Here is a 22,270-nt window from a genome sequence, read left to right as displayed (position 1 = left end):
TCAAAAACAATTTTGCTCATCTGGGAGCGCACAAGTTGCTAATAATTCTAAAGAGAGGAACAGCCAGTGACCTTCACACAAAATTCATGAAAGACACAATTATTTATCCTAGTTTAGAAGGCTGTGTTATCAACAGTCAGAGGGAAAATGTTATGAATGGTCCGTCTGGTGTCTCTTTATGAACGTTAGTATCCCAGTTTGCCTGGGTAACTGCTTCAGAGCATAAATAGTGGGTATGTTGTAAATGCATTATGGAAGCAACTGAGCCTGAAGGAAGTTCAAACAATATGAACAAACAGATGGTGGCACAAGCACCTTTTTTTCATTCTAAGTAGCAGAGAAAATGGTAGTGTTGCCTGGCACTACACCAGGCATTCAAACAGTGCCGTTAACACTTGGGGGAAAGGAGGCTGTAGTGATCACAAAGGATATGGCATCAGGAGGTAATGACAAGGTACTGTAGGTCCTCATCTGAGGAGATGGCTGGCAGCTGTGGGACAACAATGAACCTTGCGCTTAAAGTGAGCGTGATTCTAAAGACGTGACCTATTTTTCCTTTAGCAGTTGTAGTTTTTTTCTCCTGAACAATTCTGCATTCAACTTTAATTTGAATATGACATTGTTCAGGGTTGAATGAGATGGATTTTCCCTGTAGGGGGATCCAAGCTTGCCGGCCTCTCTCAGTGAAAGGGGTTTGCAGTTTTTTTAATGTTCGAGCCACCAGACTTATCCAGCCTGCACTCCTTGCCTTTGCTCCAGTAGTATTTATCACCAAGAGGCTGAAAAGTGTACAGTATGTTCAGAGAGAAGTCCAGACAGGCAGTTCAAGTCTGGGGTGTGTCTTTAGCCTACTGGGATTCCCCAAGCAGTGGCGCACTGAACACGCCTGGGGTTGACTCACCCACCAGCTGGGGGCACAGCCCTGAGAGAGGGGTTTCTGTGACTTGCCTGTGTGCTTACAGTGATGCTACTGCGTAACTTCGGGAAAGTGGCAGTTCATAAGTCTTATAATGAAAAAGCTAAACTGAAGACTGGCTGCCAACATATAAATGGATCTGCATTTAGGCAGCACGTTTGACCTTACCTCTTAGTTAAGGGTTAGATGTCTCTTGGGTTTGATTGATAAGAATTAAATTAGTCTCGGCTGCTGAAATCTTACGGCAAAATTTCAGAGTTAATACTTCTTTGGTATTTTGCTCCGGGAGACCCAGAGAGCCATACAGCCATAAAGGGTTTCTTGACAGCTGTAGGAGCAGAGCTGCCTGCGTCCCCCTTGTGCAGGGATTGAACAGAGCCACTGAAGAGAACAGAAAGGAACTGGTTAACATACGCTGTCCAGTCTCCTCCCAGAATACAAAACCAAGTGTTTTAATGAAGCCATTCACCAAGAGAAAGAAAGGCTCGTCAATTTTAAAACGACTGTTTTATTTTCAGATATGCACAGCATACTTACCAGAGTCTATTAAATGTCCCGGAGGGCAGAGAACACTTAGCGTTGCATCCTCTGGAATGCAGTGCAGCTGTGAAATGGACTCTTTTAAGACTTGGCTCCGGGCTACTCTGTGTTTATTGGCCTGCAGAAACAAGGTCTGGTCAGCCAGGTTCCAGGCTCCAGCCTTCTTCTGCTCTGCACTAACGGCAGCTTCTGTCTCTTGTTTTCGTGTCCACAGGGAATGGTTTTGTGAATCCACGGGGCTCCCCGGGCCTCCTGGGCACCCCGAGTGGAAACGGCCTTGGGAAGGTCATGCCCACAAAGTCACCACCTCCCCCCGGGGGCAACCTGGGGATTGGGAACCGCAAGCCGGACCTGAGGGTGGTCATCCCCCCGTCCAGCAAGGGAATGATGCCCCCACTGGTGAGTCTGGGGACACCCCGGTGTGTAAGGGGAGTCGTCTCCCGCCTCTCTTCTTGTTTCCATCCCAGCTGAGGTCGTCATTACGGTACAATCGTTGTTCTTCGTTTAGCAGAGGCCTAGTTGCTTGCATTCTAAACAGCTGAACGAGGGGTAGGTGTGATACTGTCTCTGACCCCATCCACCTATTTAGAGCTTGAAACAGCTGCGTGGAAAAGAGGGTTCTTACCAGAACCCCTCCAAAAGAGATGGATTAGCAGAAATCTTAAAGAGCGGAGCAGGAAGGGAAGCCAGGAGACTCCAGGGTTGGGAAAACCTCTTCTGGGACACTACAGTAGCTTGAGAAAAGAAATGAAGGAGTGACTAGCAAAAAGAGTGCCAATAGCTGTGCCAGTGTCTGGAATGGCGCAGCCATTGAAAAAGCTCCATGAGGACTCAGCAGCCAGAGCAAGGCGGGTGGCAGAAGTCAGTCTGTCCGCCACACATCCACGTGGCTGCGATTCTGCATTCTGGTTTGTCCCCAACTCCAATGGAAGCCATTTCCTGCAGTTTACAGCTATGTCACATCAAACCCCTCTCTACAATAAAATTTAATAGATACAAACTCCTAGCTTGAAATCTGATATGAAGGCATGAGAGTCAGTGGATGGAGGTTGGGGGTGTGCCCCAGTTGGCTGAATAACTAGTGAAGTGTGCTGCTTAGTATTTACGATGTTCTTGTTTGAGTGCAGCGCCCAAGCGATTTGTCATAGAAAGAACTTGTGATTGTGCCAGGAGCACAAACATCATGAATAGAAATATTTCAAAGGCCCAGGTGCTTTATCAGTCAATTATTCACACAGAAATTACAGGGTTTCTCTAATTATTGTAATTAAAGTGGAAAGAAACCCAAACCACAGTCAACACCCTAGGCTACTTTAGGCAGTCTTGTCCATTAATCAAAATGCACAAAAATTGGCACACATGTTCATCTTCAAACTTGGGAGAGTTAGTAGTTCATTCGCCAGAATCAGCCCTTCGGGAAGACCAGGGAGGGGCTGTGTAAATATTGCCGGGCTAACCGAGGGATTTGTCGTCTCGTATCCCAAAGGCATGTCATATATGAGGTGAAGTACATGTAACAAGGTCAGCATTTGGAAGATGTGTAGATTCATGGTTAAATTAGGATTATAAATGAAAGAAGAGCAGATAGAAGCGCCCATGTGCTGCCTGCTATTCTGACAGTGCATTCATAAAAAAACAGGCTAGTAATGGAATAAGAAACAAGAAAAAAGATTGCCAGCATGTATTCTTTAGTTTAGAAAAGTTCCTCTAATCCAAAAAGAGAAATGGCTTACTTGTCCCTTTTCAGTTTTCTTTGAAAATACAGCTCCTTCAAATCCAAGAAAGGGGAAGAAAATCATAACCTTGTGGCAACAGAGAGAGAGTCTGTTGACAACCTTTCATTAGGTCATGATGGTATTAAATTAATCATGTCTAACTCTGACAGAGTCGGATGAACGCTTTTTAGGAGCCTAAAACATTAGTAGATAATATCTTGTCACCCTTGTCATGTCTGCCTCACATTATTCCCTCAATGTGGGTATTAAGACAGCCAGCCTGGTCTCAGACCATCCCAAAGGACAGTGACAGACGGGTGTCTGCTCAGATTTTGTCTACGCAGCAGAGAAGGCTCATTCCAGTGCTACTGCAAGCAAATCTCTTAACCCCCCTCTCAGACGAGCACTGTGGCGTTAATACCTCCAGCCTAAGGTGCTCAGGCTACCTTCCACTGTGGCGTTAATAAGAGACCAGCAGTTCTGCAGTGGAAGCACTCCAGTCCTGGTGGTAGTACATGTCCTTTTGTGAGTCATTAAAAGGCCAGCAAAAAAACCTGTCAGTCCCATTCTCAAATATTTAATTAAACTAAGTGGTGATCTGGGTGGTAAGGTACCAGATTAATCATGGTATTGGCATGACTCGTAAGCATGCTGCCAAAGCTCTGACACGAGAGGTTAAGTATCTTCGGTGAAAGGTTAAACGGTCACTCCGAACAGCCTCCTCCATTTCTCTCTCTGTGTCAGGACCTATGTTCTGTTGGGTTTGGGTCCAGTATCGTGCACCCTTCCTGTGCTCATTGAGGCTTCTCCCCTTCAGTCACTCATCAGCTGTCTCTGAGTAGCCTCTCATTTTAGGGGTCAAATTAAAACTCTGGAGCAAGATCACCATTCTAAGAGATGGCAATTACTGGGTTGTAGAAAAGCAACATTTTAAAACCCTTGTTTTATTAAACAACATTGAAGCAATGCATCCAGTACCTCACCTACAAATACACAGCTGTGCATGCCTGTTCTTGAGCAGGAATTAGGAAGCTTTGTTGGACTTGGACTGGTTGTTACTTTAGAGCCGATTCATCATAAAGCTTCACAGGGGCTCGTATCAGTGGGCAATCAGCCCCCCATCTCTCACAGCAGAGCCCGATCGAGAAAGCCTCTGCAGTGCTGGGTCTGTGGGTCAAAGGTTGGGGCTGCGGGGAGAGGTGGGATCAGGGTGGTTCCTTGCCTGTGTAACAGTGCCATCTTCTCTTCTTCTTTTCCGCTGAGAGCAGTCGGAGGAGGATGAAATGGATTTGGTGAGTTTGGAAAAGTGCTTGGAGAGCAAAAATGAGAAATGCGTGACTTTAAGAAAAAAGGAAGCAGCAAGTGAAATCATTAAACAAGGGGGCACAGACCAGAATTAAAGCAGAAACATGTGGCTTTTAACACCCTTTTTGTTTGGCCTTCAAAGCTGAATTTGAGCGCATGAGCTGAGCTCCAGCTCCAGCTCCAGCGCTGGTTGGAGGGTGGGATTTACACCAGTGCATGCTGTGTACCTGGGGCAGGAGATAACAGAACAAGAATGGGGCCCACAGCTGCCTCAGCCCCCTCAGGGCACCACGACTGGACCCTGCAGATCGCCTGGCGCTGTGCTGCTGTGCAGTATGTGTGTGCCGAGTGGAACAGAGATCAGGCTTGGCGCTATTTCCTGCAACCAGAACCTGTAAAAAGCCTGAATCATGATAATGATTCATTACCCAAATGGGCTCAAGCAGACCCATGGTCTGAATACAGGAGGGTGGCAGGGGTCACAAAGTGTTTGATTTGGCATTTTCTCTGCCTTGCCCCACAGCTACAAACTGTGCCAGTGTCGAAAGGCGAGGTTTTTTTGCATAGCTTACGGTTCAGCCTAAAATCAATTCTAGCTCAGGGCTAGAAAGCCACAGCCTTCTTCCCTCACAGGGCTGCATGCAAACCGCCACACTGTTCAAGCTGATATAAATATCCTGGTAGAGAAATATATGCTGCTACAGTATATAAATAACATTTTCTTTCATTTTAACCCCTCAGATGATATCATTTACAAAGTTCCTTAAAAAATACCGCAAAAGTTTTATTTCTTCTTTTTTTTTGTCTTTCATTGTTTTTTTTTCTAATTGAGGGAGATGACTTCATTCAGGATGATGTCATCCACCAAGAGACTCTGGACTGAATGATATAATCTCGCTTGAGAATAAGAAAAACCACGAGGGGGCGTTTGTGTGTTTGTGCAGCCTTGAAGAAGAAGTGTGTGAGAGTGCAATGTGTGTGTGACTCAAGTACGAGAGTCTTCCAGTCCAATTCTGCCAGGTTTACAGCATCCTAGATATTCAAAAAAGCTTAACGATCTCTTAAATTTGCATTACCTTCAGCATCAGGTGTTTGAATTCCTTCACGCATTTGAATTGGGATAAGATTATCATCTCCAGTAGATGCCTTATATTGATAGCATGATAAACAAGCAGAAAGACACTGAATAATTATTCAGCACACCAAGCTTTCCTAACTAGGTTATTTGATCCAAGCCAGATTTTTTTTTTTTTAATATTTAAGCACAATTCAACCACAATTTAACAAAGATCACAAAATCAATGGCAATCTGCAAGATTTTAAGTTATTTTAAATTACTGGTACAGAACAGAAGTCGCCTTTCATGCGGCTCCTCCGTGTCAAAATCAGATCATCTTTCTTGCCCCTTTCACCCTAATTCAGCCCCAGTTTTTTTGTTACCACAAAAATGTTCTATTGCTTCATCTTGGGTGTAGCTGGTTCAAAGCTTTGCTGAGCTGCATGGATGTAAGTTAATGGTGTCTCAGTGCTGTGGCTGTAACTAGCTGTGAATTTGTGTTTGCATGCTGCGCGGTGTTTTAGCTGTGATTTTTGGTGTTTTAGCAGCAGAGTGACATCAAAAGGATGATAAAAAATACTCAAAGGTTTTGTGCACCTTGGGTACCATACTCCGCTGTGCATCTGCAGCTATGAAATGTTCCCTGACTGTCTCTGCATTGAGGTTTTCAAAACATCATGGCTGCAATAGCTTTGCATGGCTCCAAATCATTACGAGCATCTTAACGAGTTTCCAAAGCATGGAAAATGATCCCCCAAAAAGGAGTCTAAGACTGTGAATATTTCTTTCTCTTCAAAATGTGTGAATGCATTGACTATAAGTTGATGTGCTGAACAGTAATTAAAGCTGAAAGAAAGGCATTGATTTGCAATTTGATATCTCAAGTGCAAGTCCTCTTACTACAGCAGTACTAAATAAAAATATAGTTTTCATCCTGTTTGAGTGTATTAACTGGACTTAACAATCCTTGTTAAACAGTTTATTACCAGTTATAATCTAGAGTCCATGGTATAGTCCATAATATACCGTATTACCCAGCTTCAGTCATTCAATTGAGATTCCCTAGTCTTTCTTGGAATCCTTTTGTTTTCAGTCCTCTTGATATAAAAAAACAATTGAAATCTAATTTAAATGTGAAAAGAGGGGAAAAACAGGCTATTTTGACAGTGTATGAAAACCAATTGTCTTCTGTTTACATGTTATGAAGTATGTTCTTCAGTTCAGCGGAAATAAAATGTTCTCTTGTGGAGTTACAGCGACAGCTAGTGGATCAACATAGAATTACATTAGAAATATTGCACAGCCTTGTCAGCCCCTTGCATCTGGAGTTCTCATTTAGACTTTATAAAGGAAGCTAGTACTATAAATTTATTTGAAAGTATTAAAATTGTGATTTCATTTCCCACACAGTATTTTAGTCTCAGTCTGTGATGTGAAGTAAAGTGACTCATGCAAGGGCATGGTTTGTCACAGCAGAAAGTTAATGACAAAAACAATCCCGGAGAAGTTCACAGGGAGGTATCAGTTGGCCGTTTTCCCGGTCGAGAGCCAGTGCTGGTGGAAGGTGTGGCGTTACATACGTGTCATTTTCTCGGGCTTTCCTGGCCCCGCTCTGACCTGCGTGTCGCTGTCTTCTCTCCAGAACACCCAGAGGATCAGCAGTTCCCAGGCTGCCCAGCCGCTGGCCACCCCCGTGGTGTCCGTCACTACGCCCAGCCTGCCACCTCAGGGCCTGGTGTACTCAGCCATGCCCACGGCCTACAACACAGGTAATGGCATCAGCCTCCTGCAGAGGAAATCGAAGTGTGGTTTCACTCGGCTCACTCCATTCTTCATCAAGACTGAGTGTGCACAGGGTGATCTACAGTTAGAGGAACAATTCGACACTGGAGCTATGGAGTTTGGTACACAGACAAAAGGGACAGTGGGCAGCACGCTCCTGTAGACAATGACAGTGACCACGTAGAGCCAGTAGAATCAGCGGTGTCCACCAGACGATACGTGCATGCCTTCATAGACGCAAACCATGGTTGTGTTGAACTGAAACGATGCCACTTACTGTAGCTTGTGCCGCTGTTGTCCATAGAAACATGTTCCCCATGGTCCTGCTCGTAATTGTACCACAGTTAATTACTCTGTGGTGCACAGCTTTCACGGTACAGCTGTTAGAATAGGCAAACTCACTTCAAAGATCCCTGTCTAGCAGCTGAATGCGATGGGTGAAGAAGTTTCTCCTGTCTCCAGCTGATCTGCCGTGCAGTGGGGCTGCTGGCGCAGAGTGGGCAGATGGCCAGCCCTGCTGTCAGATTGCATGAGCAGTCTGTTTTGAAATGATGGATTGAACTCGTGAGCTCACAGTTTGGTTTGAATTTTAAAAAATTAAGCACCTCTCTTTACACAAAAAATGTTTAATTCATAAGTTATATCATACTACCAAACTGTACTTTCTAAGGGCCACAACATCACTTTAGCGCTGATTAATTGTTCAGGGCCAATACCATTGTAGTTTTCTACAGAAAACACGGCCTTCAAGAAAAGCTAGCATTCAACGGCCAGTAGGTTTCACAGTGGCATTCCTTTGCCCAGCTTGTTGTATTGTTAGCAAATTTCCTGACAGTTCAGAAACCTGTTTTGCACCTGGTACAGAAAAGCAGTTTCTATCGAAGCAGAAATGATTACTCATATGTCTATATATAAAAAAGCAAGTTTTTGTTTTCATTTATTGCCCAGTCTGGTGAAAAGGAAGTGACTTCTCTCTCTCTCTCTCTCTCTCTCTCTCGGACACGTGTGTTGTTTGGCAGATTACTCCCTGAGCAGCGCGGAGCTGTCCGCCCTGCAAGGCTTCAGCTCCCCAGGAGGCCTGGCTCTGGGCTCCATGTCGGCCTGGCAACAGCACCAGCTGGGCCAGGCCGCCCTCAGCTCGCTGGTGTGAGTACCTCTGCGCTGCCCTGCTCCGAGCGACACCCCAACACTGTGTGTTCAGAGTCCAAACCTAATTAAACACCGTAGCAACCAGGGATGAATTCTCGAAACTTGTCCACTATTTCCCGTTTTCAACAGCAATACAACTTAGTCATGGAGGCCAGTTTGTAGTAACTAGCAGAATGATTCCTTCCCACAGCCCCCAGCTCTCGAATAGACTGACTGGCTGTGACGTTTTCACGGGCGAGACCAGCCTCCCTCCTTGGCCCCCCTGTCTTTTTCAAGCGCGCACGCTGACCGCGCTCTTGTCTTTGCTGCAGGTCCGGCGGCCACATGCCTCAGGGCCCCAACCTGTCCATCAACACCAGCCAGAACGTCCACATCAAGTCGGAGCCGATCTCGCCCCCGCGCGACCGCTTCCCCGCGCAGCCGCCGCCCCCGGCCCGGCCCGACATGGGCCGCTCGCCCGTCGACAGCCTCAGCTCCTCCAGCAGCTCGTACGACGGCAGCGACCGCGAGGACCACCGCGCCGACTTCCACTCCCCGCTGGGGCTGGGGGGCCCTGCGGGCGGCGGGGAGGAGCGGGAGAGCCCCTCGGTCAAGCGCATGCGCATGGACACCTGGGTGACATAGAGCCGCCCGGTGCCCCCTCTGGGCAGGTGCTAGACTAGCCATTGTAGAGCGGGGGAGAGGCGGGGAGGGGAGGGGAGGGGTAGTGCAGGTCTCCTTTTTATTATTATTATTATTATTATTATTATTGTTCTTATTTAAGTTTATTTACTTTTTTAACTAGGAAAGAGAAAGAGAAAAAAAAAGGTGTCCTGACATATCTAAATTAATTCTCACACATACAACAAGGCAAGAATAAATAAGGACTCAGGACTGAGTTCTAAAGACAAAGACTTATCAGGTACTTGGTACAACATGTTCTTGTACATTCGCAGGAGTCCCACGTATGAAAGCAGCGTGCCCCAGATTTTTGTAGTCTCTGCTCCAGTCTGGCTCTCACTTTTAATCTTTTGTTAGACTTTTGGTTCTGTCTGCAAGAGACAAGCAGTCGAAGGAAGTGCAGGGTCGCCCTCGCACCCAGGCTGCTCCCTCGTGCTGCCCGACGAGGAAGGCACACCGAGCAGCCGGGTGCCGGCCCTCCTGTGACAGTTTCGGGGAGGAAGACGTCCTCCTGGTCAGTTTTTCTTTTTTAACCGAGTAAAGACGAAAACCAGAGATGTTGTCGCAGATCTTAGAGACGAAAGAGGACTGAGCAATAGCGCACAGAGCGGAGAAGGACACAGGCTGCCTCCTGGAAGCCACGGCGGCCCGCTTCTGAAGCAGGATGCTCTCGTGTGGGTGGCGGTTCCCTCGGCGGGCCAGTGGGGGGCGCTAGCGTATTTGCATGTTCGAAAACAAGAAAGCGTTGTACCCGAAGTGGGCGATGCGATGGGCCGTGCCACGATTTCTGGAGGAAGAGAAAAGAAACCAGAGGAAATCTCTAACGGAATCAGCATGAATTCAGCGATATATTAGTTTAGCGAAGTTAAGCATTAAAGGAAATAATATATTAATTTAAAATTGGACATATGGGTGGAGACGTTGTTCTATGCTTATACCTTGAAATTATACCTAAAGACTGACTTACAAATCAGGTGTATTTTTGATTCAATACCCAAGACCTCATACCCACCTTAAGAATATACACAAGAATAAGAAAAAAGTTCACACACAGTTTCAGCAATTAATTATTTATATAAGCCAAAGCTGTATGTTGATGCCTTTATTTTGTAGGTATGGGTTTTATCCTTTTCATTTGGGACTTTTAGTTTATTTTAATTGTTTTATTAAAAAAAACAAACAATAAAATGACATTACAAGCAAGACCTTGAAACCGTAACTAAAGCCATGAACACTCGCTGTTCTGTTTGTAAATTGAAATTTGAGCCAAACTTTTTTCTTTTTGTTGTTTGTGTATATAGCAACTTTAATATATATCACCTTTGGTGTAAGTACGTATGTATTGTACCTTCACCAGATTTAAGAAAAAAAAACTATATTTTTGTGGATTACCGCCAGGTTTATGAGGCGAAGTCCTTATTAAGTAGAGTATTCACTGGTTAATATTTACTATTTTGTTAAATATGCTGTACTTTCTTCGAATTTGAATTATTATCGTTAATAACCGGAGTTTTTTCAGAGGGTAGTGTCTGGGTTGTTATCCCTTTAGTGGTGGTGAATGCTTGTCCTTTAAAATTTGTAATGACAGTGCTGTAATGGTGAAGCTTCACTGTATCTTTTTGTCAAGAAGAAATGCAAAGCGCAAGAAAAGCTGGGCACGGTGTTTAACTGTGGAACTCCTTCTTACTTCCCTTCTTTGAGGGACAGGTCTAAAGCTGCTGAACTCACTGCCCGAACCTGTCTCACGCCTGGGGACTGAAACACAGGACACAGAGATGAGGCCTTCATCCTCAGCAGAGGATCTGAAACCGCCATCTTCATTTCAATCCAAAGCCAAACTGAAGAAATGGCACGTGACTCGATTACCCCTCCCACCCCACAGTAACTCACAGTTATTTTACACCTCCTTGTGTTACCCATGTGCAGATTAAAATTTTGTTCAATGCCTAGGCTGGAGGTAAAATGTTAAATACACTGAGAGGCATTAAAAACCCAAAACTAAAGTAATGGAACTAATAGCATTTGTTGTTTTTTATGTCACTCAGTATGCATGACCTCTATAGCAGATACAGGGTTATAAAGCATGTTATTCTTTCATTAATGAGTGTTATCTGGGGGCTGTTGTTGTACTTTAATGGAGGTAATAACATTTGTCAGCCCCTCTCCCTCATCCCACGAACCCACCAAACACATTAAGCCACCCGCTGTAACCTCCCACCTAGGAGTCATCTTTTAATATTTAACACCAACATTCCCCTACATTGTGTTCAGATCCTGATTCTGAGATTTCTTTCCTTTTTAATCCTGAACGAAGTTTTTAAGGGAGAGGAGACAGGGATCCGTTTTTTTAGGCGTCCTCAAAATTCTCGTTCATCTTTATACTCACAGTTTGTTCCCTTTGAGGCGGCGAAGGGACAGGAAATTCAGCAGCTTTATGAGGGGGTGAGGGAGAAAACAGAAAAACAGAAAAACAAACACAACGAAATCACCGCTAGATGGCGCCTGAACCTGTACCTGAAGTGTGCTGTACAGCGTTTATAGGAGTACACCCTTTGCATTTGCTGTCTATTTCCTTGTGTGCCTTTATCGAAAACCATAGGCATGCCCTAAACCGTCCCCACACACGTCAGCCAAGCCACGGCAGCTGATGATGACAGCTGGTAACGATCTATGCAGTCTCTACCCCTTGCACTTAAAACATCCATTCCCCAGCACCGATCCGTGATTGTGTCATGGAAAGCGTTCACAGTACGACTAGGTAACTAACCCATTTGTCATGCCTATACGCACACGCCCACATCCAATTGCTCACTCAATTCTTGAAGAATTGGTGTTAAAGACTGTTACAACTTTCCCTCGAAGTGCTTACCCCTCTTCATGAAACTGGGATGCTGTAGATCTTATTCTTGAAACACGACACCTGACAGCCAATGGACTCCAGAGAAAAAAAAAACACTAACCTCTGCCACACCGCCATTAACTCAACGACTGCTCTCTTGATATTTTTTTATTTTCTTCTCTAATTAGGGCAGCTCAAAAACCCACTCATCCATGAATACACGTTCTTGTTGTAACTGACTGTTGCCAGGATCTTTACAAGCCTGGAATTCACCAGCAAAGATAAACCTCAGATCAGGTTTTAGTCTTTACTTTTCGTTTTATAAAGCTCATGACAGAACTTCAGGAAAAAAATCATCCAAGAAAGATCCGTGAGGTTAAAGATGCAGGAAAAAAATCACGCTCATATTTTTTGAAAAACTGCAGCAATAATATAACAAAACTGGAGTAGCTCTCAATTGGGATTCAGGGATTTTTTGTTATTTTTCTTTGTCTAGGCGTACACATATTGCACAGCCTTGTTCCAAAGAGTTGTCATTTCGAGACAAGGCGAATACCTGATAGGCTGATTTTTGGACACAGCTTTGACATAGACCTGACCAGATTTACAATCGAAAAGCAGGATCGGAGAAGAGGTTAAGACACAGGAAGACCTGTCTGCACAAGCCCCCTCCTCCGTACTCTCCTTGTGTTGTTATTACTCTGTTGTGTGCACACAAGAAATAAATAGTAAATATAAAGCAACTATATAATGAAAAGCTCCTTGGGTCTGTATGCTATTTCTGAAAATTCAACTTGCACAAAAATAAAAGATGTCGAATGTGAAAGAAAGGGATATTAGAGAATCTTTGTAGAAAACCTTCTTCACTTTGCTGTGCAAGAGTACACTGCTTTGCTTTATGGCTTTTTTTAAAGAAAAAAAACAGAACTATGTATTTGGTAATTGTTTGTAGTTACTAGTTCACTCAGAAAAAAAAAAGCTGTTTGCGGTTTGAGGGCTCAAACCGTGTGGCGGCACAAGCTGGACTTTGTTGCCATGAATGAAACAGAATGTTTCAAAATCAAGAAAGAGAATTTTAAGTTAATCTGCATTTTAATTTCCCTGAATGTGTTGTTTTATCTTCATTATTACAATAAATATTCTAGTGAACTTTTTATCGAATGACTAAAATATTATGCTAGAGATTGTTGTACAAATTTGTATTCTGCATTCACTAAAGTAAAGATATTGGCTTTTACCGTGTACTTTGGGCTCGCTCCGTCATTGAGTGGAAAATGGGGGGGCAAGTCGACACATCTGCTAGTGATTGCTAGGCCTGGTTTAGCAGCATGGCCTGACTTGAATTAAACTGGTCATTAAGCCAGTGGTGAAATATACCAATTATATTGATATCCTGAAATACAAAATAAGATTACGATCCTAAGCTTTACACGCTAGACTGGGGAATGAGCAGGGTAGGTGGACATTTTTTAACCTTATCCCAAAGGCTACACTGAATAGGCACTTCTTCACTGCTTGCTAGTGTTTACCGTAGCCACTAGAGGGCACCCTACAGAGAGCTAGGCAAGTGCTCGTCTGAGCTATCAGACTGAAGCTACGTACAGTAAATAGGAGAAACGTGTTTACATACATTGGTGCAATTCAAATATATATTTTTTGTTTAAAAACAAGTGGAATATTATGAATAATAAATAGCTACTAAGAGTATCAGCATTAACGGGGTAATGAGAAAAAATGAGAAAAACCAAATGGCTCTAGAATCTTCATACCTGAGTTCAGAGTACATCTATCCCTAAAATTCACAAGTTTAATGCGTTGCTGAAAATCCCTCGTATAAAAAAATAAACTCGTAAATCGAAGACTAAAGCACCATTAATCTATATGGGGAAAATTATAACGCGTTCCATTTAATATAATAACCTCCTTCTGTATTTGTGCTGTGGGAGAAATACTATATGACAACTTTCCCAAATTAGTTGGGGATACTGTAATTATAATATTTTGCATTGTTTTAGCCATTAACAATTTAATAAAATGCTTCTTATTGATAGTTACGGCCATAATCTGTAGGTACTGTAAATAAAAACACGTAAACAAGGATGAACTGCTAATTATCATAAATAGCAGTTATTATTGGGAACGATAATAATTCCTTTGCCGTCTCCTCACCATCCTCGATGGATTTTTTTTCTTCAAATCTGCAAACAACGAGATAGTCTTCCGCTGAATGAGAAGAAAACTATTTCCAACGTACACAAACTCAGTACTGCGATGGACTGGTGTCCTGTCCAGGGTGTACCCTGCCTTGCGCTCGTTGCTTGCCGGGTAGGCTTCGGCTTCCCACAACACCGTGTGGTACAGAGCGGTTTGGCAAATGACATGACATGACACAGTAAGTACTCTGCTCGTGGGTGCTGCCTGGGGTTGGCGAGCTGGAGAAAATAATCCGCCCACCAACAGAGAGAAGCTTCTTCCTGCTGAGGATCTGGACAGCCCGGAGACCAACTTGAAACTCATGGCACAAAGCAGGACTGCAGTCAAGGCGGTGCCAGCCTGTCTTACACAGGGACAATTCAGACAAACCGGTTAGCCCAGCCTTTGGGAAATAGGTGTATGTGAAAAAGTCATCTGCACTGTTGTCACCAGGGAATCACCATAACTTGTCCTTGTTTCACAGCAGCCTCGGTGAGCTAACCTTGTATGACGTACAAACCACCTATCCTGAACGGAGCTATGACTATTTTCCAAAAAGCACCTCTCTTTGAAGGCTTTTTAAATTGCGATAATAATAATAATAATAATAATAATAATTGCTTACACGTATATAGCGCTTTTCTGGACACTCCATTCAAAGCGCTGTACAGGTAACGGGGATCCCCTCCACCCCCACCAGTGTGCAGCCCCACCTGGATGATGATACGGCAGCCATAGTGCGCCAGTATTCGCCCCACACACCAGCTCTCAGTGGGGAGGAGAGCAGAGTAATGAAGCCAATTCATAGAGGGGAATTATTAGGAGGCCCTGATTGGTAAAGGAGGGCCAATGGGAAATTTGGACGCCCACTTTTACAACTACAGGCTTGTTGTCAATAATTGCGGTAAAAAAGTGAAGTCCTGAAAAGTGAAAATTCAGGTATTGCGGGGGACGAGGAAAGAGAGGGTACGAGGAAATAAACTGAACAACTGTTCCCGTTTGAAACCAGCACACAAGAAGTGGGAGTACGGCGCTTTTTGAACTGGAAGGAGAGTTAATGCGGTCTTGAACAAAGCTTTAGTACTCATCCATGTAGAAATGTATAGGAGAGACGCACACCAATTGAGCAACACAAACGCCGTTGAAGAGAAAATGTATCCGCTGCTTGTGCTACACCGTTTACCGGTAGAAATGATGCTCCTTTGCTACGACAAATCCCAGCTCTTTAACCGAAACCTGCGGCAATGTGGAAACCTCCGCGCCGGTCCGAATTCAAGCCACTGCAGTTACACCAAGGGTCCTCCAGGGGGAGACCTAACACGGCCGGCAAACGAGAGACTTGCAGCTCTGTTCCAACTTGATACCAATTCTATCTTACAATACCGTAGTTGGCGTCTAAGGAGGAGGAGAGACCTTACAAGACATTTTCTGAGCTGCGTACAAGCCCAGTTTCTAGTTTCTGGCACACGGAAAGCCATTAGAGTCCGTTGCCCCTCTCGCCACGGTTAGTAGCTCTAGCTGCAAAGAGCACCCTATCCCTGGACGTTTCCTCACTGCATATTTCTTAAGCATGCTGGCTGTTCACAAAGCTCACTCACTGCTTCACTCTTCCCACTGCCTCTCAGTAACAACTTTTCCACAGTTAAAGGGGAGGCGGTAGTCACATGGCGTTCGAATGCAGTCTAGCCTTGCGATTAATGTCCAGTTCCTGGCTCAGGAAACGTCTCTGTGTCCTGAAGACGTACAGTATGTCGGCCACCGACGTGCCACGCGAGAGCTTTATCTAGAGCTAACACAGCCTTAAAGTGTTGATGACATGGCATAGACCACACAATATATCATCATCATTATTATTGTTGTTGTTGTTGTTGTTGTTGTTATCATCTTAAACGAGGTTTGCTATGCCATTTTCAGATCGCAAAGACTGAAAGTGGTTTCTTGCTCAGGACGAAAAATTAGGAACACAATTGAACTATGGTTTTTTATCTAAAGGAGGGCTGATTTCTTTCTAATATTATCATATAATTGAATGAATCGTTCAATTTCACAACAGCATCACTCCGCCTTTTAAATTGCCGTAAATGTCCACGAGATGGCTCAGTAACATGACGCCTCGATCCAATCGGCCGATTTCACTTCATGAACATATTATATTTTACTTTAAGGATTGTGTGTCTTTCAATTGCCGTAGTCCAGTTGAGTTTGGAGAACTGAATCTATTTTAAACAGCTCTAAGGACATTCAGAATACGCCCCTACAAAATGCCACAGTAGGTATTGTCGACGATCAGGGACACTTCTGGGCGAAGCAATGGGTGGCAGTGTAGAAAAAAGTCACCTTCACCGAGCTTGTAAAGAAAACACATGGATAAAGGGAGGATGGTTTCCTCTCATTGCACACATTTTAATTTTCCTGCAGGATCAAGGGCAGTAGCCTTAGTCACCTGTGTGTGCAATAGAAGGTGCAGAGAGATCCATAATTATTATGATAAAACGTTGTGATCAGTCTTGATCCAGTGGTGGAGGCTGTGCTCAACATCTACTGAAGGGGGTTGTCAGCATGAGATTGCAGGTTCAAACCCCAGCTCTGCCACGGCTGCTGCTTCTGACGGCTTACCTCAGACAGGCTCCAACTAAATGAATATGACCTGTATTCTGTAATCAAACTTATAATGCCAAAAAAAGTAATCAAACAAGAAGATACCCTCTGTGGCAAAAATACAAAATAATTAAAATCATAATATTATTATTGTGCATATTCACATGAATTCATGGTTTGCCCCTCCTCCCAGTGAGTTCAGATCAAGATTGTAAATTGCAAAAAACAAAAAAGAATAAACGTGATAAGCAATCACTTTTTTATCTCTCTTTCTGTAACACAACACATCGAGAACAATTGTGACTTTTTATTAGACTATTTGAAATACGAGAGAGCCAGGCTGTGGCCTCAAGACTCAGCAATTGTCAGGAGATCCAGGCTCAGGAGGCCAGATAGGTAAATAATAATTGTAAATGTGGAAAATGTTATCTTTTGGCCAACTTCTCAATGATCCATATCTACAATGGCGCCCTTTGTTATCCAGTGACCAATGGAGGAATGACACTTGCTCAGAATTTTAAGGTCACTTTAATATGTACAATACTGTAGGTGCTGTTTGGCGTCAACATTTCAAACTGCTAGGAAAGACCTTTAAGAAGACTGTAATATTGCTTTTCCCCAGGACACACTTTTCTCTACTTAAAAAGTTTTTTGAAAGTTTTATATGACAAATGTGTGTCACCAAGTATGGAGATTTCCATCGTGTTCCAGTTCCAGCACTGCACTATCTCCCCCAGGTTTACACAGGAAGAGGGATTCATCCGAAAGACCTTGGGATACAGGCACAGAAAAAAATAAAACCTGAGCAGTTTGCAAAGAACAATGACAATCCAAAATAATTTTTGCAGAGCCAGGTAAAAATAAAAACGGAAGTTTTTTAGTTCGAAATTCCCTATTGAGGAAGATATTCATGGAATAGGAAACTCCCAAGCCTTTCTAAAATGATGAGCATTTCCGATAAACAGTTCAGAGTTTCACAAAAACATGCTTTATCACTTCAAAAGAGTTTTATTCTGCAATTCTCTGCTGTAGAAATGGTACAAATTAATGTGATATATAAACTATACAACATGTATAGTTTCAAATGAGAAAAGGACATTCTGGCCTGTTTGGTAGCTAGTAGTTAAATGATCCAAGGAGCTCATCCAGCTTGGTCATTCTCTCATAGCTAATTATCAGAGAACCAGGTTTACATGGTTGCACATAAATCTACATTCTTTAATGTGAAGTCTCTGGAAACAAAAATTAAATACAACATCTCAAAATGGCATTTCAATGAGCCAACTTGAACTTTAGCAAACTCAATCACACACTGAGTAATCCAAAAACGGATGCACAAAGCACAAATATTTGCATCTTAGTTCTTAATGAATCATTTATACAATAACATTTACATGTTGTAACAGTTTAGTGTTCTTCTAAACAGCTGTATTAGTCAATGGCTATCACAGATGGAGCAACTCATGGATTTAGGTTATATCTATGACTTAAGTTAATATTGCTTCTCCAGTTCTGAGAGTAAACAATTCCATGCTGTGAAATTTCTTGGTAGTCTCAGTACTCTGTGATATCGTTATTTTCCCATGCAAATATCCTGTGCATCACTCTCGCTTTGTCATCTAGGAACATCACTTGACCTGATTAAAATTTTTCACCATTTTGAGTTGAAGGCTCTGGGTATTTTGCTGATGACATTTTGAGTGCATTTCCCTTGTAGTTACAGTATCTGAGCTTTTTATCAGTATCTAAGATCTCATGACTGATAGAGCATTAGCAAATTAGCTTCTTATACAGTAAGTTTCATTTTGATTGCTTTCTTGACAGCAAGAGGGTAACCTGGTGCTATCCGTTTGTTACTGTTACTGTTGGTGACATTTTTTCTATGTTCAAGTTTGTAACGGATCCAGTGAAAGCCTCATTTGAAGGAATGTGACACGAGTTTGCAGTTAGTGAAAAGAAATGTTCATACGTTACTGCATACATTTTCCGTTTGCATCATAGTTATAAGTACATCTTTTAAAGTACAGCACTTGTGACGTTTCATTTAATCATTCAGCATTTTGAAATCCCCTTCAAACTGAAGCTGTAGTTTACTTTTTGGGGAGGTGAGGGCACGCTGAGATTTGGGTAGTTTAGTTTCTGCTTTATCATTTGACTCATTGTGGAAGCTAATGTGTGGTTCCATATGAATTGAGAAGGTATGCTGAAGAAGTAGAAAAAAATCTCATTAGTAAAATAAGAAGCTACCAACTGTTGACTAATGTTGTGTTTAATGGCATTTATTCTTAAGATTTTAAAAACAGAAATAAAGGCAGGCATACTCAAAGCACCCTGTCCCCCTCACACACACACAAACATAAACACAGTCAGAAACATTTTACATAGTGTACAGTATGTTGTGCAATTTTTTTCTGAACTAAAAAGATGGAAGAGAGCCTTTCATCATAGTAACACGGATGGAAACCTTTCGGGAAGGAGGCCAAGGAGGGACAAAAGCCATTTTTAGTATACAGTATAAAAGCCAGCACAGGCAAGGGAAAAAGATTAAACTTAACACAGCAGGTCCGTTCAAATATAAAAAACAATACAATCAAGTTCTTCAAACAAGCCATAAAGAGACGTTGACAGGGCTTGATCTATGAAGAACTCCTTCAAGATGCTCAGAAATGATTGGGTAATGTTTTTTTTTCTGATGGATTACTTAGCACTTACTAGAGTTTATAACAAAAGTTTGTGACAATGACCAGCTCAATCAGACTCAGCCGTCAGTAATTAGTAATCGCTCCTGACAATCCATTCCTCTCCCAAACACTATAAATAATAATAATTGCTTACACTTATATAGCGCTTTTCTGGACACTCCACTCAAAGCGCTTTTACAGGTAATGGGGACTCCCCTCCACCACCACCACTGTGCAGCATCCACCTGGATGATGCGACGGCAGCCATAGTGCGCCAGCATAGAGCGCCAACACACATCAGCTATCAGTGGGGAGGAGAGCAGAGTAATGTAGTCAAATTACTAGTAATGTAGTCGATTATTAGGAGGCCATGATTGGTAAGGGCCAATGGGCCAGGACGCCAGGGTTACTCCCCTACTCTTTTCGAGAAACACCCTGGTATTTTTAATGACCACAGAGAGTCAGGACCTCGGTTTTACATCTCATCCGAAGGACGGCACCTGTTTACAGTATAGTGTCCCCGTCACTATACTGGGGCATTAGGATCCACATGGACACCTCTTCCAGCAGCAACCTTAGTTTCTCCCAGGAGGTCTCCCATCCAGGTACTGACCAGGCTCACACCTGCTTAGCTTCAGTGGGTTGCCAGTTGTGAGTTGCACGGTGATATGGCTGCTGGGTATACCTACGAGATCCCTATCTCTCTCTTTTGCACCCCATCTCCACCTCTGCAGCTGCCCCTTGATCACCCTGCAGGGGGGTCCTGGTCTCCTTGTCCTCTGTCCAGGAGGTCAACCCTCAGCCAAGCAGGTTAAGCCACAATTTCACTCCAAGAGGCTTTCACCTTGGGTGTTTGTCATTCCTCGTGAACTGGAAATTTCAGTTAGATTACTGGAAATGGGATAGATTAATCTGTTGTTTATTGAAAAGTACTTGCGGAACATACAGGGATTAATGACTGATATGGTCACCCCTCATTTATAAAGACAGACAATACCAGGATTAGAGAATATATCTTTCAGGTTGTTTTTAAATAAAAGCACAAGTGTTAAAAGAACACTAATAAATATGAAATCATGAACATCTGGAACTACATCATTTGAAAATGCCCTTCTATCTAGTAATATCTCTACCAAAGAATGCTGTATATGTTGTCTAAAGCAATTAAACCCTTATTATGTTTTCTCAGCATTACCAGTTGCTCAAAAGCTGCAGCTTTCAAATCACTGATGTAGTGTAATTGTTAATTAATTTGGAATATAGTGTATAGCATGTTGTAGGAAATTCTTCATCAGAGGAGCAGGACACAGTCTTGTGCAGATTCAGTTTTATTGAGCTCAATAAGTTCAACAACGCGCGCCGGGTCTGCCCCACAGAACCGACAAACTGCAAGGGTTTCCCAGCTCTTACAGTATATACAGTCAGAAGAAAGTTTCTTTCACAATCTGAGTGCTTGTCCTGTTCTTTGATACTGTATGTAATTACTTCTTGTCTTGCTCTAGGTTCTGTCCTTTGATATGCAGCAGACATTGGTCTGGTTTATCCTGTTTGTGGGTGTTGTTCCTCTTTTATTTATTATTATATGTAGAGTTAAGCCACTGGGGCTGCTAAAGCAAGTCAGCTTAATGGCATCTTAGTGTAACTTTTGTTTGAGGCTAAATTAACAGACCTCACCAACACCTCTCACAATGTGCTTGTGGTGATACTTTGTGATACGTTGATGCTGGATAAATGATATATATATATATATGTTCCACTTCAAGCACATTAAGAACAGAAAATAATGAACAGACAGTGATATCACCGGAACAAGGACTGGGAAGCCCTTGTCTGCAACAATCTATATATCAATCTATATTGGCTGACAAAATCTCCAGTCTTGGGGGAAACAGCCCAGCAGTTTTATAGATTTATTTAAAATTGAGATACTGTAATTAGGTCAACTGTGTAACTAAGCATTAGGCGTAGAGTGGACATGTATTCTCTCATAAACATGTACTGAATATACTATATATATATAAATCCTTTATCTTACTGAAATCTATTAGATGTAGATGCTTAAATTCAGAATAGTGTGGCCTTAAAAACAATACATTGGGGGATAAACTGCTGTTTATCCGACTCTGTTATAATATTGTCGCTATTATATCCCTCTTCTTGTCCTAAATATTAGGTAAAAATCAGATCAGACTAAATATATTCAAAAAGCAAGGGGTTCTATATAAGGCTTACAGCTTTACAGTTTACAGTTTGGCACAGCGTCTCTGCTGTGAATCTGCATGGGTCTGATCTTGGAGACATCACAATGTAATTAAGTGTTAAGTCTTAATGCAAAGTAATTATTTTGCTTACTGAAATATTATTTGTCCAGACCTCTTTCATAATGTTAGTTCTGCGTATTGTATTGTTGTATTAGATTCTTGGATTTCTTATTAGATTTGCCCCGAGGGGTAATTTATGACATTAATTGAATGTTTGGTTACATTGCATCTCCCTTTTTTTCCAGTAAAGTGAAATGCACCACGTACATTACTTATAATTACATCGCGATGCACTGCCGATTTGACTTTAATCACAAGGTGTCGTCTTTGCTAAGGAAAGGTGCTTTTCGAAGGATGCCAAATAATAATAAAATACTAATAATAATAAGAAGAATGATAATTCCTTACACTGACAGTATATAGCGCTTTACAGGTAATGGGGATCCCTCCACCACCTCCAGTGTGCAGCCCCACCTGGGGACAAACCCGTCAGACTCGGGTGAGGTGTCTTCAGAGGTTCCTGGTCAAGCCCACCGGACTGCAGGACCCTGGGCACGGCAGGTCGCCGCGCCCG

At 42.8% G+C, this 22,270-nt stretch overlaps 1 protein-coding gene across 29 annotated transcripts in view; it reads left to right on the top strand.

Annotated features, from left to right (window-relative positions):
- The window catches only part of mef2aa (myocyte enhancer factor 2aa), a 156,258-nt gene extending 143,051 nt beyond the window's left edge, over positions 1 to 13,207 (top strand). For 24 of the 29 annotated variants that reach the window (XM_088641378.1, XM_088641383.1, XM_088641374.1 and 21 more), the window contains 5 exons: positions 1,671 to 1,855; positions 4,440 to 4,463; positions 7,176 to 7,302; positions 8,335 to 8,461; positions 8,776 to 13,207. In XM_088641378.1, coding sequence (XP_088497504.1) covers positions 1,671 to 1,855; positions 4,440 to 4,463; positions 7,176 to 7,302; positions 8,335 to 8,461; positions 8,776 to 9,088 — 776 coding nt within the window. In that variant the 3' untranslated portion in view covers positions 9,089 to 13,207. The remainder of the gene's footprint in view (positions 1 to 1,670; positions 1,856 to 4,439; positions 4,464 to 7,175; positions 7,303 to 8,334; positions 8,462 to 8,775) is intronic. The other 5 variants (XM_088641387.1, XM_088641395.1, XM_088641396.1 and 2 more) reach the window with 1 other exon arrangement.
- The last annotated feature ends 9,063 nt before the right edge of the window (positions 13,208 to 22,270 follow it).

This window comes from Lepisosteus platostomus, chromosome 7 (genome assembly GCF_059453375.1).
Source record: "Lepisosteus platostomus isolate fLepPlt1 chromosome 7, fLepPlt1.hap1, whole genome shotgun sequence".
NCBI lineage: Eukaryota > Metazoa > Chordata > Actinopteri > Semionotiformes > Lepisosteidae > Lepisosteus > Lepisosteus platostomus.
Note: the sequence above shows the minus strand (reverse complement) of the source record. Positions and strands in the feature narration are given on the sequence as shown.